The 17,728-nt window shown below is 35.8% G+C and overlaps 1 protein-coding gene across 6 annotated transcripts in view; it reads left to right on the forward strand.

The window, feature by feature from the left end:
- The window catches only part of PIK3C2G (phosphatidylinositol-4-phosphate 3-kinase catalytic subunit type 2 gamma), a 385,825-nt gene that overhangs the window by 58,066 nt on the left and 310,031 nt on the right, over nucleotides 1–17,728 (forward strand). For all 6 annotated transcript variants that reach the window (XM_089920361.1, XM_089920358.1, XM_089920360.1 and 3 more), the window contains exons 6-8: nucleotides 4,401–4,503; nucleotides 8,934–9,004; nucleotides 13,309–13,372. In XM_089920361.1, coding sequence (XP_089776487.1) covers nucleotides 4,401–4,503; nucleotides 8,934–9,004; nucleotides 13,309–13,372 — 238 coding nt within the window. The remainder of the gene's footprint in view (nucleotides 1–4,400; nucleotides 4,504–8,933; nucleotides 9,005–13,308; nucleotides 13,373–17,728) is intronic.

The following is a 17,728-nucleotide window of genomic DNA, read 5'->3' on the forward strand; positions in this document are numbered from 1 at the left end:
TTTACTCCAAATATTTATGTTCTAATCTCTGGTCTTATTTGGTTGAACCCAGTGTCCTTACTTGAAAAATGAGAGAGTTAGACCAGAAAAGTCCTTCCTTTCCAGTTTTTGAGCTCTCTCGTCATGCAAAATTATTCCCATAATTAAAACGACAATTATATATCTTCAGAACTGGATTAATACATTAGACTGAAAATGCGAATACACCCACCAGCCCACCAAAATTCTCATGAAATGACAGGAAAAAATATTAATAAAAAACCTTCTGGTAAAACAAGAAAGAGTGATAGCACACAAAGGAAAAAACGACTGCAAGCGGATTGTAGAGCTCCCAGGTAAATGTCAAAAGATATTTAAAATAGAAGGGACTTGGGACATCTGTTTGACAGCTTTGTAAAAAAATAGACAATTTCCTAAGGAATCATGAATTTCAAAATTAGCTCACGAAGTATAAATGTGAAATACAACAAAGAGCAGTGGGGAGCAGAAAATGAAGTTTTAGGCAAATTGCACCAAACTTTGAGGGAATGGATAATTCTCAATTATATGAACTGTTCCAGGACTGAGAAAAAGGTGTATGCAGTTTACAAGGCTAGTTTAATTGTAATGCCTAAAACAAAGATTAAACACAAAACGTTAAGATTATAGGCCAATCTAAATTTTGCTATGTAGAAAAAAGAAACTTTAAAAATTGCAAATTAAATCTACCAGTGGATGCATCTACCCAAGAATGTAAAGATAATTATACTTATACATTGGAAAAATCTACTGATACAATTAATATATTAACATATTCAAGGAAAAAAATGATCTTCTCAATATGATGTATCCAGTAGATGCAGAAAACTCATTAAATAAAATCTGAAGCTTATTCATAATTTAAAAAAATCATTAACAAAACAGACAACAAAAGTATGTACCAGGGACACAGTAAATATCGTATTTGTTCATCATTCTGTGCATTCTCTATAAAGTCAAGAAAAAGAGAAGGATGTCTATTTTCATTACTACTATTCAACAGTGTGCCAAGCATCCTAGACATCACATTAGGATAAGAAAGTTAAAGGAAGCAAAAATATTGGAAAGAAACAGATAAAGTTGTCCAGAAACAGATATTTATGAAAACTGTTCATGTGATAAATATAGTAAGTCAGAGATGAAAAGATGTCCTCATTAATTAGGGATGTTCGGGCAAATTGTTATTATGTTGAAAAACTGTCTAAAACTGGAGCTGTATATCCCTCTTTACTCAACAAATGCATTCCAGATAGATCATTAAAAACTACTACTGCTGAATTAAGTGTGGAAGAAACAACTTCAAAAGATTAGAATAATCATAGGAATCTAAACCAATTCTCCATTCAGGTTGTTCCTCAACTTCAAGTATATGTTCCTCATTAAAGAAGCTGGAGCTGGAAATTAAAGATAATTACTTATAGGTTTGGTTTATGACAGAAAGGCACAAAACTGTAATCAACAGACCCTTCATCCTATATCAACAGCTTTCTTTATTCTAGCAACAAAACTTTGCTTATTGACAGGCTATTTAACTATTTTTAATTTAAAAGTAAAGTATATTAAGATATGTCTTTTTTATAATTCTCATATCTAATAACTTTTTGGATCAACTGATCTACTACTTTTCTCGATTTCATTGGGTAAATTATAAAAGAATCTGGAAAAAATTTGAAATGATTTCTACTTGGGCAATTGTAGCATAATGAAAGAGAACCGAATTAAAGTCATACTAAGCTCTAAGATTTCTTTGAGAGTGTGATATAAATAATGATTGAGGTTGCAACGGAAAAGATTTAAGATATGTTTTACTAGAAAAAAATTAGGTAACCAGTAGAAGATTAAAATTAATTATGTCTCCTAAGCCTGTAAAGATAGAGAAAAAAGAGACTCAGGACTCAAATAATACCAAAAAATGAAGGAAAAAAATTTAAAAACAAATATGGTTAATACAAACCTATAATAACATAGCAGATGGTATTGCTATGAATGGAGTACTTAAAATTTTCTGATTAGGAAGCAAAGTCTCAGAAAATAAGTTAAAAGAAGTTTATCTAAGGTTAGAGACACAGCTAAAATAAAATTGATCTCATTTTTAACATAAATGTATGTGGTTGGCCATTTATGTCAGCCTATAAAATAAAGTGCAATAAACTCTTGGTAACTGTTATTTTGGAAAAAGGGAAATAATTTTTAAACCTTTTTGTTTTGCACAATTTAGTACAATTCAAATGTTTTCTCTTAGACTATATTCCTATAATGTAACTTAAAAAAAAAAAAGAAAATTTATACAGGAAATATTCCCTCCAAAGTCTGTTAATTACCCAAAATCTGATAATTACCCAGACCCTACCCCTGCCACACACCCACAAATACAGAGTGAGGCAAAGATAAGGGAAAAACTAGGACCTACTTTTAGAAGGGAGTTGAATTGACAGATTTAGCAAATAAAAATATAGAATGTTCAGTTAAATCTGAATTTCAAAAATTCCAATTTTTCTTAGTATAAGTATGGATCGAATATTATACAAAATGTATTTATACTAAAAATTTTTATTCATTGTTATCTGAAATTCATATCTATTGGACATCTATTTTACCTGGTAAGCCTACTAAGGGACATACATACAGGTGGGTAAAATAAGGTAGTTCAGGAAAGCAGTAGCCATATCTGAGGCTGAATTCACTGTACTGGGGTCCAGAGTCCAGATTTCAACACATTGAAGAAAAGGAAGCTTTGAGAGCAAGGTGGGTCACTGCTTTTAAAGTGGTTCCCAGAATAGGAAGAGGAAAACAGAATTCTAAGCGTGGAAAGAAGAATTAGGGTTGGGGGAAATGAAACGAGAGGAACCTGAGTATATGTGATAGAATATGAGAATGGCCCTTGGAGGAAGGCAGGAATCAATGATTCCAGAAACTCAGGGAATACACTGGCCATGTCTTATGTCTGGACTCACAGTAGAAATAACTCAAAGAACAATATAAGAGCCCTATGGATAGCAACGGAACAGGAATCTAGTTTAGACTAATGGGAGGAACGGGAATAGAAGGGGGAACACATACTGTGAACACTAACACTCACCAAAATGGATAGGTGTTTGATTTTCTTAAAAAATAGCAGTTGTCAGAATAACATTTACAGAGAATATAGTAGATATCAACAGAGTAATGCTCTATTTGTCGGACATTGTTAGAAATAGGTGGTCCCAAACATCTAATGGGTTTTCCAGATAAATGAATACATCACCTGAAGGGCCCCAAACTTTTAATGAGTGTTTTTTTTCTCCTGAAATCTTTCACGTATTTAACCAAAGTCCTTAAAGTGCTACATTAACATGATTCATCCTTTTTAATGACCAAGTCACTATAAATATCAAAATTTAAATCTATAAAGGAGATCATATAATAAAAGCCTTTCATTTAAAAGAAGTGGAATCAGATTGTATTCCAAACACTGTGGTGAATCAGTAATTCATTCTGCTCATCATTTAATTTGTGATTAGGAACTATTTACACAGAGAGGAAGGAAGGGAGGGAGGGAGGGAGGGAGAGGGAAAATATAATTACACCATTAGAAATTTCTGAAATGTGTAAGGATATTTTTTGTTTAATCTGCTTGTCAAACCTTTGACGTAGACATTAATATCCCAACTCTAAAAAGGAAAATACTGAGTTTCAGACAGTTTAATTGGCCTAAGGTCACAAAGCTAGTAAATCTGTCTCTAAAGCCAATGAGATTTCTACCACAGGGCTCTGCTTCCTTGATACAGTGGTCCCCACAAACACTTTGTGACATCACTTAGACCTCCCAGAAGCATGTTGTCCTCAGCTTTGCGATGGCTGGGTGAAAGTAACTTTGAATATGTTAAGTATTCTTTATTATGTCTATTCTAAATGTGTCATCTTCTAACATAATGCATTTGAAAATACGTGTAATATCTTGTCATTTAAAACAATATGAGGAAGGATCTCCCTGGTGGTCCAGTGGGTAGGACTCCGAGCTCCCAATGCAGGGACCCGGGGTTTGATCCCTGGTCGGGAAACTAGATCCCGCATGCATGGCACAACTAAGAGTCCACATGCTGCAACTAAGAAGTCACATGCTGCCACTAAAGATCCCGCATGCCACAGCCAAAATACATAAATAATAAAATATTTTTTAAAATATGAGGAGATATATACATACATATACATATTAGATAGATGATAGATAGATAGATAGTAGATAGATAGGTAGATAGATCGATATAAATAAAGCTAGGGATAGATATAAAACTTTTAACCAGACTAAGTTTCAAAAATAAAAGCAAATGAAGTCAGGGAGGAGAACATATACTTGGGGAAATTATAGGAGGAAGTAACTGTATTTTTTTTTTCTCTTTCAGTGATCACTACTTGGGAAGCCACAGAATATTTCAGAAAAATAGATCTGTTATTCAACTTAATCTACAGAAAAATAGGGAATTTCCAGGAAAGTTATCTCGAAAGGTAAGACTTTCTTAGCTTTGGTTTCAATTAGCAAATGTATTACTTTAAGGACAATATTCCCATCCTTACGGATTGTTGCCATTTTGTGATTAAAATATGTTTAATGAATACATATTTGAGTATATTTACTAAACATAATATTTATCTTTATGTCTGTTAACAATTTGGACTGAAGCAATTACATGAACACACTACTGCAACCTCAGTATGATAAATCTACTAGTCTCTTGAAAAATCATTTATGAGTAACTTATTAATGTTATCTTATTCATACTATCCATGAATCCACCAGGAAATGAATGGAATAGAAAAAGTAAAGGGGAAACCATGGAAGGAAGAAAAATAACACAACTTTTGTTCTATCTGAAGACTACAGTGGTGTCAACACAGTTTAAATCAGAACAGATTAATATTCATAATATATATAATAAAACTACTTAGAAAGGGATTACTGTGCTTTAATGACAGTTTCATGGTGTTAGATATAAATTTTATTCCCTGTGTGGTGTCTTGAGTTACTTCAAGCCCAAATTGCACAGTATGCAGTAAACTTTGATATTTTAGCAGTTTTTATCTGTAGAATCTTCCAATTACCTGCTTTAGGCAAAAATCCCATCACCCTGTCATTTACATCAGATAACAGACTTCCAGTGCATGACTTATTTTTTCTAGTCTGAGGTGCTTCATCATAAAAAGTGTCAGGTGGTGCATTAGGTTGCAATATATCTATGTGGAACATAACATAATGAGGCCAAAAGAGAGTTGTTTAGAAATGTCTTTTGGAACTGGTACCCAGCTCAGTCAGTGTTGACAGCTCCAGGGCCATGCATCTGAACTCTCCACAAAGAAACATTATAAAGTACAACTAATACCCTCAGTATTAATAAATCTAAGAGTCTTCAAATTGTCCTCAGTGTTGATGAAAAAGCTGAAATTATCATGTTTCATTTCAATGGGGGGTGGGAGAGAAAATGTGTAATTCAAATTTCTACTCTTGTTTAGAAGTTGCATATTGTTAAAGAAAAAGGAAACTATCACATTGGTAGTAATTCACAAATCACACATATTTCAGTTTCATGTAAATTAAGGTTTATTCTTAAATGCATATAACTCCACTACTTTGATGTAATATGTATCCAGCATATATTTTACATCTGAAACTTAAATATTTCTATCATATTTACTCTTTACAACAATTCCATGTGTCAAATATTATTAAAAATAAGGACACTGGGGCTTCCCTGGTGGCGCAGTGGTTGAGAGTCCGCCTGCCGATGCAGGGGACGCGGGTTCGTGCCCCAGTCCGGGAAGATCCCACATGCCACGGAGCGGCTGGGCCCGTGAGCCAAGGCCGCTGAGCCTGCCCGTCCGGAGCCTGTGCTCCGCAACGGGAGAGATCACAACAGTGAGAAGCCCGTGTACAGAAAAATAAATAAATAAGTAAGGACACTAAATCCCAGCGTGCTCATGACTTTCCTCAGGTCACATTCATGGAGCTGGTAAGTAGAGGACCTTGGATTTGAGCCCAGTCAGTGAGTCTTCACATACCTTATGCTACCAATTTATATTACAAAAACACTTAGAACTTATGGGCTACACTCAAAAGTTTTAGATGTGGTTTCAGAGCAATTAGTCAAAATTCTACCTTTATGTTTTTTTGGTGTTGTTTTGTTTTCCACAGCTTTATCCACATACCCCAAAGTCTGGGCCATGATAGGTATTCAATGATAATTAACCACATTAAGTATATATTAGGTGCCAGGCACTGTTATTAGGGCTTTACATGTATTAATTCATAACAGCCCTAAAGCAAAAACAATAGGATGTTAGACTATATGATATTTTAGTCTTTTACTGTTAAAAACTCTAAAACTTTATTAATGTTAGTTAAGACACTTAAAATTTCAAAAATTTACTCATGATATTGAAAATATTGAGGAGCATAAACATTGGTGTGTTATGTCAAAATGATGTATATGTTGCAATCTGATGCATCACACTTTTTGTTGTAAACTTTTAATACCCATTGAGTAGATTAGATTATAATTTCAATTGAAAACCTTGTATTTGAAGAAAATAAAAAATAATAATAATAATTGCCTTGTTTTATAAAATATTCTTTCAGGAATAGACATAGTATGCTGATTAATTTAATATAACTGAGAAAGTTTATCAATTTGTGACCCTTCTTCATGGTCTGAATTGCTATATTTAAAATAAATGACCAATGATTTTTTTTCTTTTATATATCTATGGTAAGGGAATGGTGAATGGTCTTCTCTCTTATTATTTAAAATAATGTCAAAATTATCTATGATTTTCATAATTTCAGCTGTAAGCTAAACATTTATGAATAATTAAATTTTCTTTCTAGTAAAACAACATAAAATTGGCTTGATAATATTCTTTTTATATAATATTAGGAATATAATGATAGCTATCATTCTATTAAATTTATTGACACCATCAACTTTCAGTAGATATTTCAGAGTATTCTAATTGCAAAAGGCATTGCAAAGCTCAATTCATCTTAGATGGCTTTTCTATTTTAAACTCACTTCTATTACACTGATATATAGTGATTTAATTCATGTTCCATGAGATTATTCATAAAACATGTTGACAGTCTTTAGAAATCATCCTATATTTCAAAATTTTTAAATTCCTGTCTTGATTAGAAGTGATGTGAATGGCTGAGACTTTTAAAAAATTTTTTCTTCCTTTCTCTCAAGTTTGATCAAAAGTATTGCCAACATTGTAGACATTAATCATAAAATTAAGATTTCTTTCTAGTTCAAGAAAACATTCACAAAACATTTACAGCAATAGATTTCTGTATAAAAAAAAGGAAAAAAATACCTTAATGTTTTTCTTAAGACAAAGGTATGGCCCTCACTTTTGGAGAAAAATAAATTGCACAATATATTCCACGGACAACTGCTCAAACTTTCCTCCAACTCTTTGAGATCCTTTAGATAAAATTTTTTTCTTGTTAAGTCACTGTATGACAATGGACAATTCCCCCTCCCCCAAAAGTATCTCTGGAAGCCAAGTAAAGTGGTTTTTAAATGAATATGATTATGCTATTCAGAAAGATTCAAATAAGTCATACTATTTATATGCTGCTTTGGTTTTAACTTCTGAAATAAGGCAAATGCCAAATACTACACTTCAAACCTTGCTACCTCTCTTCTGGCTCTGGTTTTCACTCTCTATTTTCCCTTCCCTTTCACTGTCCTCTCCATGCCTAAAGTTTTGCTTTCTCTACTGCAGAAAAATTTGTCTTAACCACTATGATACTTTCAGATTTCATCAGCCATTGACTCTAGAGGTAAATTCCTACTGAGTAAGCCTCATGTTTTCAAGCTCCTTAACATTTCTACAAAGCATTCTTTTTTCATAGCATGCACTCAAGGTATTATAACAATAACCTTATTCTTTCCATGTTACTTAGTTTCCTTCTTCTTTCTCACAATACAACCCAATATAAAAATTAATTTACCTTTGACCTTAAGCCATGTAAAGGTTTTCCTTCTGATGTTTTCTGTCAGAAATTCTAATAGGCAGTTTTAAAAATACATTGTGTGTGTACTGACATACAGGATTACATGCACCCCAGGCATGGAGGGACTCATTCAGCTGTCAAACTTAACGTCACTGTGTGGTGAAAAAGTGCAATTATGATGGAGTATATTTGCATTTTCTGCAGACTTGCATAGGGTTTCATGGATGCCCATTCCAGAAGAGTTAATCAAGGAGTTATGACGTGAATGTGTGTGTGTGTATGTGTGTGTGTGTGTGTATGTGTGTGTGCATGCATACATGTGGACCAGAGGACTCATATTTTAAGATGAGTAGTTCCTGCTCATCTTGGGAGAAAAATACAGTGCCATCTGATAACTCCTGGAATTTACACCTATCAGTAGTTGTCTTTCATTAGCATAATTGAATGTTCATGAGATGGAATGTTCTCTTATGCTGACGTTTTGGTGGCAAGGTATGGAAAATCTGAAAAAAGGAGAAGTCCATTCTGTGTCCGCCGGCCAATCTGGCAAGCTGTCAAGTCTTATACTGCCACGGATTCGTGGCCTAAATGTAAAGAAAATGTGCACGTATGTGGGAGAACTGGTGTCTGAAAAACTGCCTTCCTGCTGGGAGAAATTAATGTTTGACCTTGTGATGGCAGGATGTTTTTCAACTATCCTTGGGGTTTATCCTCAACCAAAGCTCAGCTTTCTGTTTTACTTTTGAAAAGAATGCTTATACAGTTGAGGAGAGTCTTATAAGGTCTTTAAAACAAAGTATTAAAATGATAAATGAGAGTTATCAAAAGAGGTGAATAAAATGACAGCAGGAAGTTATGGACCTATTTTTATCTGGTATTCCTTCCTATTCGCTCTATAAATATTAATATATTCTGCTGTCTACAGCATGAAGATGACCACAGTCAGTTTTATCTGAACCAACTTCTAGAAGTTATGCCTATTTGGAAAGTATCCAGGTAAGACATTTTATTCCTGTTCCAAGACTACTTTCTGACTGAGTTCTCAAGTGCCAAATCACAATATTTTTCAGTCGATTGTAATAACTGTCCTTTCCCTAGTACTGTGGAAGCTACTGTACTTTTAATAGATATCTCCCTTTGGCAAATGCTGTTAATTATCTATTCTTCACAGCTATTCAGATACATCTGAAGAGCTGCTAACACCTTCCAGAACAATCTAACATTCATTTAAAAATATCTCTGCTACCGGTTATTACATTTTCAAGGATTTTTTTCCTCATTCATTTTGTAAATTTGATTGTGCATGTGTCACTAAGCTCTTTGTATAACTGAATTCCCATAGTTTGAAACTCACCATATCCTGCTTTAAATTCCTTTCTGGAACACCCTGAAAATAATTGGTACATTATAAACAGAGGAGTGTGACTTCAAATTGGAAAACTCAAGTGACAGCAAATGAACATATCCTAATTGAGTCTGATATCTCAACATACGCATGTATTATTTGAAAGAACAAACCTATCAGGAAGCTAACCTGGGAGAAGATATCAGTGCTACAGGCTGCCTTTATCTGGAATTAAAGTTGTTCTGAGTTGAATGAGCAAAAAAGGGAGTGTGGGAGGTATGTCATAAATCTCTAAAGCACAGCCTGATATAAGAATGGGTTTAAATTGTTTTTAGTGACTATTAATAATAGCTGTCACTTCCTGGAGTTCTAATACATTTTGTATACATTGTCTCATCTAATTCTCCCCACAACCCCATAACAATACATATTATCTTACTTCAGAATCAAGGAAACTGAAATTCTGGAAGGGTAAATAACTTGCCTGGGGTCGGCTGCTCAGTTTGTTAGTAGTTTGTTAGGATTCAAATCAGGGCTGTCTGCAATTTGCAAAGACCACATTCTTTCATTAAACTATCATATCTTTCCATTTTTTTCCCCCTTTTTTGTGTCTTTCTCCCCCCCTCCCCCCCAGTATTCGGCCTCGTACCATAAAATCATAGAATGGGTAAAACTTAAGAGGACTTTTGATATAATTTAATCCAAATTTTTACTGTATTGCTAATTACATGCATCAGATAGGTCCCCATCAAAATGGCATATTAAACAAAGGCTGTATTCCAAAATAAATTTATAAATCAACAACTACCACAACAACAAATGCAGAGAGAGGCACCAAACCTGACAAATTCTTTAAAAATTGGGGAATCCCTGGGAATCAGAGACCTGTTTTGAACTGTTCTGTGGAGGGCCGTGACTTGTAGGTGGCTGCTACCTAGGGCACAGAGAGACAAAAGGAGGCTGTGAGTCCCATAGGATTTATTCGCTCACTTTTCTTTTTTTACTGAAGTATAGTTGACAGACATTTCTTCATTCCTTTTCTTCTTTTTGTTGTTCCTCCAATTGGGTAATTTCAAGAAATCTGTCTTTGAGTTTACTGAGTCTTCTGCTTGGTCTAGTCTATCAAATTCTTCAGCTCAGTCACTGTATTCTTTAGCGCAAAGATTTCTGTTTGGTTCTTTCTTATGTTTTCTACCTCTTTGTTGAATTTCTCATTCTGTTCTTGTATTGTTATGCTAAGTGCATGAAATTCTTTTTCTGTGTTCTCTTGTGGTCCTCTGAGCATCTTTAGGACAATCATTTTGAATTTTTTGTCAGACAATTCTTGTATCTCCATTTCTTTGGGGTCAGTTGCTGGAAGTTTACTGTATTCTTTTGGTGGTGTCATATTTCCCTGATTCATTGTGATCTTGTAGCCTTGCAAAGCTGTCTGTATACAGGAAGAAGCAGTCACCTCTTCCAGACTTTATGGGCTGGCTTCAGTACGGAAAGGCCTTCACCTACAGGTGGGGGCCAACTGGAACGTGCTGTGACCCTGGGCCTAGTGGTGACAGGCACCAAGTGCAGGGTTGTGAGACAACGCCAGGTCGGGGGTGGGGGGGCATGATGTCTCCTCAGCTCAGGTCACTGGGGTCCACAGCATCGACAACCGTGTGGTCCTCGGTAAGCACTGTGGGGGGATCTGCAGTGGCTGCGAGGGCCGTTGCGATCCTCCTGGTGCCTCCAGGCCCAGCAGCGGAGACCAGGGCAGGCAGCAGCTGCTGCTGGAGCTGGCGGTGTACATACTCACAGCTCTGGGGGCCAGCTGCAGGCGCCCGTGGAGCGGCAGGGGCTGGCTGCACACACTCATATAGTTGGGGGGTGGGGGGCAGTGCCAGTCTCAAGGGTTAGGACTAACTGTGGGTGCACTGGCAGCTGCAGGGATCCTGGCTGTTGGAGTGCACTTCTGTGGCTGCAGTCTCTCTCCATGGGCGTGTGCATGGCAGTAAAAGCCAGTGGCGAGAGTCAGGACAAGGGTGTGCAGGTGCACAGCTTGGGGGCTAGCTGCAGATGAGCCCAGCGGTGCAGACCAGTGACAGGAGAAAGGGCCGAATCTGCCCCAGACACAGCTGTGGGGATCTTGGCTGTCAGTGTGCACTCTCATAGGTGCCAGATCTCACCACAGATGTGTACATGGCAGTGGACGTCAGTGACAGAGGTCAGGCTAGTGGCATGCAGGTGCACAGCTGGAGGGGCTGTTGGAAGGGGTCAGTCATGGGGAATAGACTTGCACCTTGCACTTGAGCAGCCACTGAGGCCTGGGCTAGCTGCAAGTGTGGATCTCAGGGTCTGGCAGGGGCAGTGCAGTGGAGGAAAACAAAACCAATGAAATCTACAGGGGGTCTGTGGCAGCTGTGCTGGCTGTTGGTTTCTTCAGTAGTGAAAGTTACTGAGGCTTTCTGCAGAGCAGGCGGCTGGGATCCATGGTAACTCCCACTGCATGGCTGATGCTGGTAGCCACTGCCCTTCCTCCTTGTTCTAGCCACCTTTATCCATCTCAGCTTTGCTGGTCTCTGGGTGAGATGAAAGCAATGCAGGTCCTTCATGCAGTGTCCCACAAGACTGGGGAAGCTGCTCGCTCACCCCACTCCTCTCTTCCAAGAGAGGGGAACTCGTTCTAGCAGGGGATTTCCCTGTTGGCACTGAGCAGTGTTGGCCTGGAGGATGGGTTGATGCAGGCAAAATGAAGCTATTCTCTCTTCCCTCTTTATGGAATTATTCTCAGGGCTTTATTTTCCCCCACTGTGTTGTTGAAGTTTCTTGGGTGGTTTCCTGAGCTCTCCCCAGAGCTGTTTTTGTCCATGGATAGCTATCCGTTGATCTTTGTGAGGAGAGAGAGGCTGGAATCTCTTATTGCGCCATCTTGGTGACCCCCAGGACTTTGCTTTCTGAAATACAATATGCTACTCTGCCTGCCTTCCTCAGACCACTTTATGATGTGATGAGACCAAGCACTAGAGGGCACGAGCTTTGATTTCAGAGTCCCTCTTCTCTGACTTGACTTCCTCTTAGAAGTTGGGCAAATCACATACCTTCACTGGTTCCTAGGAGTTTTCTATAAAATAGATATAATACCTAATAGAAAGGTGCTGAAGCAGGTGAATTCTTGAGGGTTTTTTCTTTTTAAATTTTAGGATGAGGTTTTATATTAAAAATCTTTCACAGTTCCTTTCCTACTCCTCCATGGACTTTTACATATTCTATGCATTTTGTCTAACTAAAGTGGTAACTTAATAAAGACTGAGAAGGCAGCTACTGTAAAACATATTGGTGTGTTTTTAACACTGTGTTTTGTGTTGTATGACTGATTATTCAATTCAATTCAGGAGTTTTCAGGACAAACAGGAAAAGAAAGTTAATAACAATTGGGAAAATAATTTTAAACAGTGAAGCCAAAAGAATCTCTGCTCAACTCACATCTATTCCACCTAAGTATAGATAAAGCTGAAGCATTAAGAGAAGCTTAGAGAAAAAAGCAAAAATATCAGAAAACACAGAGGTTTGGTGTCAAAGACAACACCATCTATGATAAGTATATGTCATTAATTCTAAAAGCAATTCTCTGAAAAGTTTTGCATATTTCTCTATTTGTCATTATCTGCTTATGAATCCCTTTGCAACTTATATTTTAAATTAAGAGTAGTTTGATATAATGAACAGTCTTTCAGAGGTTTGGTTAAGTTGTCATGGATTTCTCTGGAGTTCTAAAGTTTTCAAATATGTTTGTAGTCTATCAAGTTATATCAAGTTTATAAGGTATCCATCTGAAATGACATTTAAAAGTATGTCAACAGTAATCCTTTTTAAACCATGTTTGCTATAGAAACATGGACAAAGCAGAACTTGTGATAAATGTGCTAAAGTTAATATAAGTTTTCCTACCCAACTTTAAACAAAGTTCTTTTTTTCTTTCCAGACAATGTCTCTCAACAGTAATCAAAAAATATGACTCCCACCTGAAATACCTATTGAAAACCCAGGTATTAACTTTTGTTACTTCTTTAATTAATTCAATAAGATTTTATTAATTTTCTACTCTTTTTTCTAAAGCTTTGCAAGTTTCTGGAGATACAAAGATGAATAAAGCAGGGGGTCTACACTTGAGTGACTTTCATTCTATCATGGCAAAACAGACAAGTAAGCAGATGTGTGTAATACAGTGTCATAGGTACTATGAAAGACCTATGTGTATACAGGACACACAAAATAGGGTTATCAATTTTACTTCTTTGATCTGAGTGTTGAAAAATAACTAAGCCAGCCAGAGAAAGAGCATGGTAAGGAAAGTGGGAAGTAGGGATAACTTTAAGCATACAACAACATGAACAGAGCAGGTAGCAAACAGCCTGGTGTGATTAGGAAACTGTATGTACTTTGGAATGGCTACAATTAGAGTTCAAGGTGAGAGCCTGGAAAAAGACCAGATGAAAGGGACAAGCAGGAACCAAGTTACTAGGGTCTTAAGGACATTTTATAGACAATTTAATGATTTTCTAATTTATCAGCTGATGACATAGAGCCATTATGCAGGGCAGTAGAATGACAGATGGGTGACTGTAGGACATTTCATTAATCCAAAGAAATGAGGAGGGCATGAACAAAAGCTCTACTATAGGGAAGGACAGGAGGAGACAGATTCATAACAGGTGAAAATCTGTAATTTACATGATTTGGTGAAAAACTGTGAACAATGAAAGAACAGTGTTTAGAATACCTCCAGATTCCTGGCTGCTGACTGACTACATGGAGACGTCAATTAACTAAAACAGTGAAGATAGGAGAAGATAGCTTGGCAGGGAACATAATGGATTCAGTCCAAGACTACTGAGATTTGGCCACCTATTGGGCATCCAAGTTGTGGTCACCATTAAGCAGATCATTTCTTATAGCTTGTTCTTCCAGGAAAGGATCAGTCTTCCACAGATAAAACATTGTATGATTACAGAAAATGAGGTAAGAGAATGTGTTGAAAACAAGACTCCATTTCCATTAAAAAAAATAACTCTTGATATATATAAAAGGATACAGATCTTAAGTAACTACTCCTAATATTAAAAAACAGTAAAGGGTTCTGAAAATACTAAATTATATTTCTTGATGTAGATACCAAACTCATACATGAATTCCACATAAATATGTAAAGATATGGTGATGACAAATACACAGCTCATATTCCTTCCCAAATTGTAATCCTCTCACTCTGATTCCATTTTTCTTTCTTGAGCCTGGCCTGAATCTGGAAGTTTAAAATGTGGAATGTGAAAAGAATTCACAATTAAATTAAGTCTCATAAAAGTGTCATAATTACTACTTCTTTGTCATAGTCATTCTTTCTAGCATAGAATTTGAAATTTACCAGGTACCCAGGGCACATTAAGACTTCATTCCTAGATCATTTGTATCTCTTGACTAGCCACAGATATACTTTTGAGGTTATCATAACTTACTTATGGATGAATTTTAATTATCTAAATGTCTCAGTACTGCTCATGTATCATAGATATCTTTTTACAAACACACAAACACCAATTGTTGAGAATCTGTAATGGTTCTTAATTTCCAAATATAGAAGTTTGATCATACCACTTACATATGAAGCCTCCAATGTTTTCACTTTGAAAGAAACCAATTGTTCCAAAATGACTGAAAAGTTGGCAAAACATCAAAGAAACACTGTCTTTATATTATCACTGGCAAATAGTTATTATCACCCACATCTGAATTATTTTATAAATGGGCCACAGTGTCTGCAACTTTCCACATGAACTCCCCCCAAAACAATGAACTTTTTAAATGACATTCTTCCTAAAAAGCATCAATAGCTAAATATCTAAGAAATGAGGACAGACTATGATATTATCAATACACAATTTTGTACTTTCTATTTGTTTGACAAGTGCATTAAGTAGCATTTCATCAGCCTTGAAAACAGTACCAATTTGAAGAATAATTTTTATATTTCTCAAACATGGATTATTACATGATTTGAAAAAAAATAACAAGCAGGCTGAATAAATATGCCATGAATATTATTGAATAATATGGATAACTTAAATTTCCAAATATTTTATTTCCTCAGCAATCGCTATTAACATATTTTAGACTTATTTCAGATTGGGCATCCTAACTATTATGTTTGTTAAATGGCTGATTTTGTAAGTAATTTACATAAAGCTTTTTCTTTGGGCATTTTTTTCCTCTATTCTACTCATAATTAAGGAATGTCTTCTGTATTCATGCTATATTCTGAATTCATCTCTAACATTTAGGAGAAATTAAGAATAGAAGAAAGAAAGAATTTTCCTCTAAGGTATTACTTAATGCTTACTTAGTACAAATTACTGAACTATTTACTCACTGGAATCAACAGAAATCAAAATCAGAACCATGCTCTGAAATTGCTGATGATCTAGTTGGAAAGACAGAATATTCACATAATGCACATAGAGTGGTGTATGTACAGGACAAAGCAACATAAAACCAGATTTCAATCTAGATGGAAGAATCAGCTTCTGATTCAAAGTTGCTTTTTCCTAGTAGCCTCTAGTGCATTGTCTCCAAAATTTTATTTAAATGCCAAGTAGGACCTTTAGAGACAGTTAGCAATGTCTACCACTGATGACAAACCTACACTAGGATCTAGTAACTGATGAACTAAATGTAAACCAGATGGATCTGGATTGAGAAAAATCTATTCATGCTTCAAAATGTAGTTTGGCTTCATGAAACATCTGCCTGGTGTGAAATGATCTAAAAGCCTCCAAACCCTTTACCATCAAGCCCATGGCTCAGAGGATGTACCAACTAGATAATCAGAAAAATATAGCACCTCTATTATTCAGGTATAAGTAATTCAGTGAGGAAGGCAGAATAATTCTTCACTCACACTTTCCTCTCCTCAAGACCAAAATCCAACAATATTTAGCCTCAAGAGAGAGACCAAAAATTCCATTTATAAGGAGAAAGAAAGGGGGCACATAGGGATCTGATAATATATATTTACTTTTTTAGAACTGAAGCTTTCTTAGTAACAAGAAGATCAATTGTTGGATTTTCAGATGTTTTGATATCAAACATAATTTAATCAGAGTGGCAGTAAAGACAGAATTTAGGAGCAGAGATTCCAAAGTCAGGTAAACATATTTGCAAACCCTCTGCCACTAGGGAAGCTTTTATTCAGCCATCCTTGAGTTTATATTATTCATCACTAGAGTGAAGATAATAAAATAATGTGATGATTTTTTAAAATTAACTGAACAGTAGATGTAATGTGCTTAATATTATATAGTGGCTGGAAGATAAAAAATGTTCAAGAAAAGATAAGTACAAGTGTTATTTTATTGCTATTAGAGTTGTTACTTTTAACACTATCACTAAAGTATAGGATCTAGAAGAAAAATGTCACAAAACTGATTTGCGTTCACAACAGAATATAAGAGGTGGGAAAGGAGTAAAAAAAATCATAAGAAAATAGGGTGAAATGAATTGGTAACAAGGACCAGCTGAAAGGTCACAAAAGGAGAAGTCAAAGACATGAAGGAGAAAAAGTCAGGTTACAAGGGAAATAAAACACCTTTGCAGAACTGGAACCTACTTTAGCAGAAATAAAGGGCAGATTGAAACATTGCCAGACATGAAGAAGAAGAAAACTGAAAGATCTTCAATAAGGAAGATAATCACTAACCAACATAATCTGCATTCCTAGTGAGATACAGAATTAAAGGTTTTTGTCAAAAAAATAACATGATCTGATGATTTAAGATTTGTGCAGTGAATTATATAATATATGAAGAACATACACACACACACACACATACCCATTAAAGGACTAAGCAGACTATCTTATTACACAATAAGTTTGGTACAAAATATTGCCAATATCATAGGATCTGCTTTTACACCACTTCATATCTCTTTTCTTCTACATAAGAGATATCCTTTGGTGAAAAGCCATGTTGTAGCTTTTCTTTGCCATTTCAGCACCAAACTATGCATCCATTATCAAGACAGGCACCTCAAAGATATTTCAGATTCAGTTCCACGCCACCAATATAAAGTAAATATGGCAATAAAATGAGTCACATGATTTTTTTGGTTTCCCAGTGCATATGAAAGTTATGTTTACACTATACTGTGGTCTATTAAGTGTGTAATAGCATTATGTCAAAAAAACCCCACAATGTACATACCTTAGTTAAAAAATTATTGCTAAAAAAATGTCAACCATCATCTGAGCCTGCAGTGAGTTGTAATCTTTTTTGCTGATGGAGGAGCCTGCCTTGATGCTGACGGCTGCTGACGGATCAGGGTCATGGTTGCTGAAGGTTGGAGTGGCA

Source organism: Delphinapterus leucas, chromosome 11, assembly GCF_059928025.1.
Source record: "Delphinapterus leucas isolate spDelLeu-1000000601 "Yukka" chromosome 11, BTC_Dleu_Yukka2, whole genome shotgun sequence".
Lineage (NCBI taxonomy): Eukaryota > Metazoa > Chordata > Mammalia > Artiodactyla > Monodontidae > Delphinapterus > Delphinapterus leucas.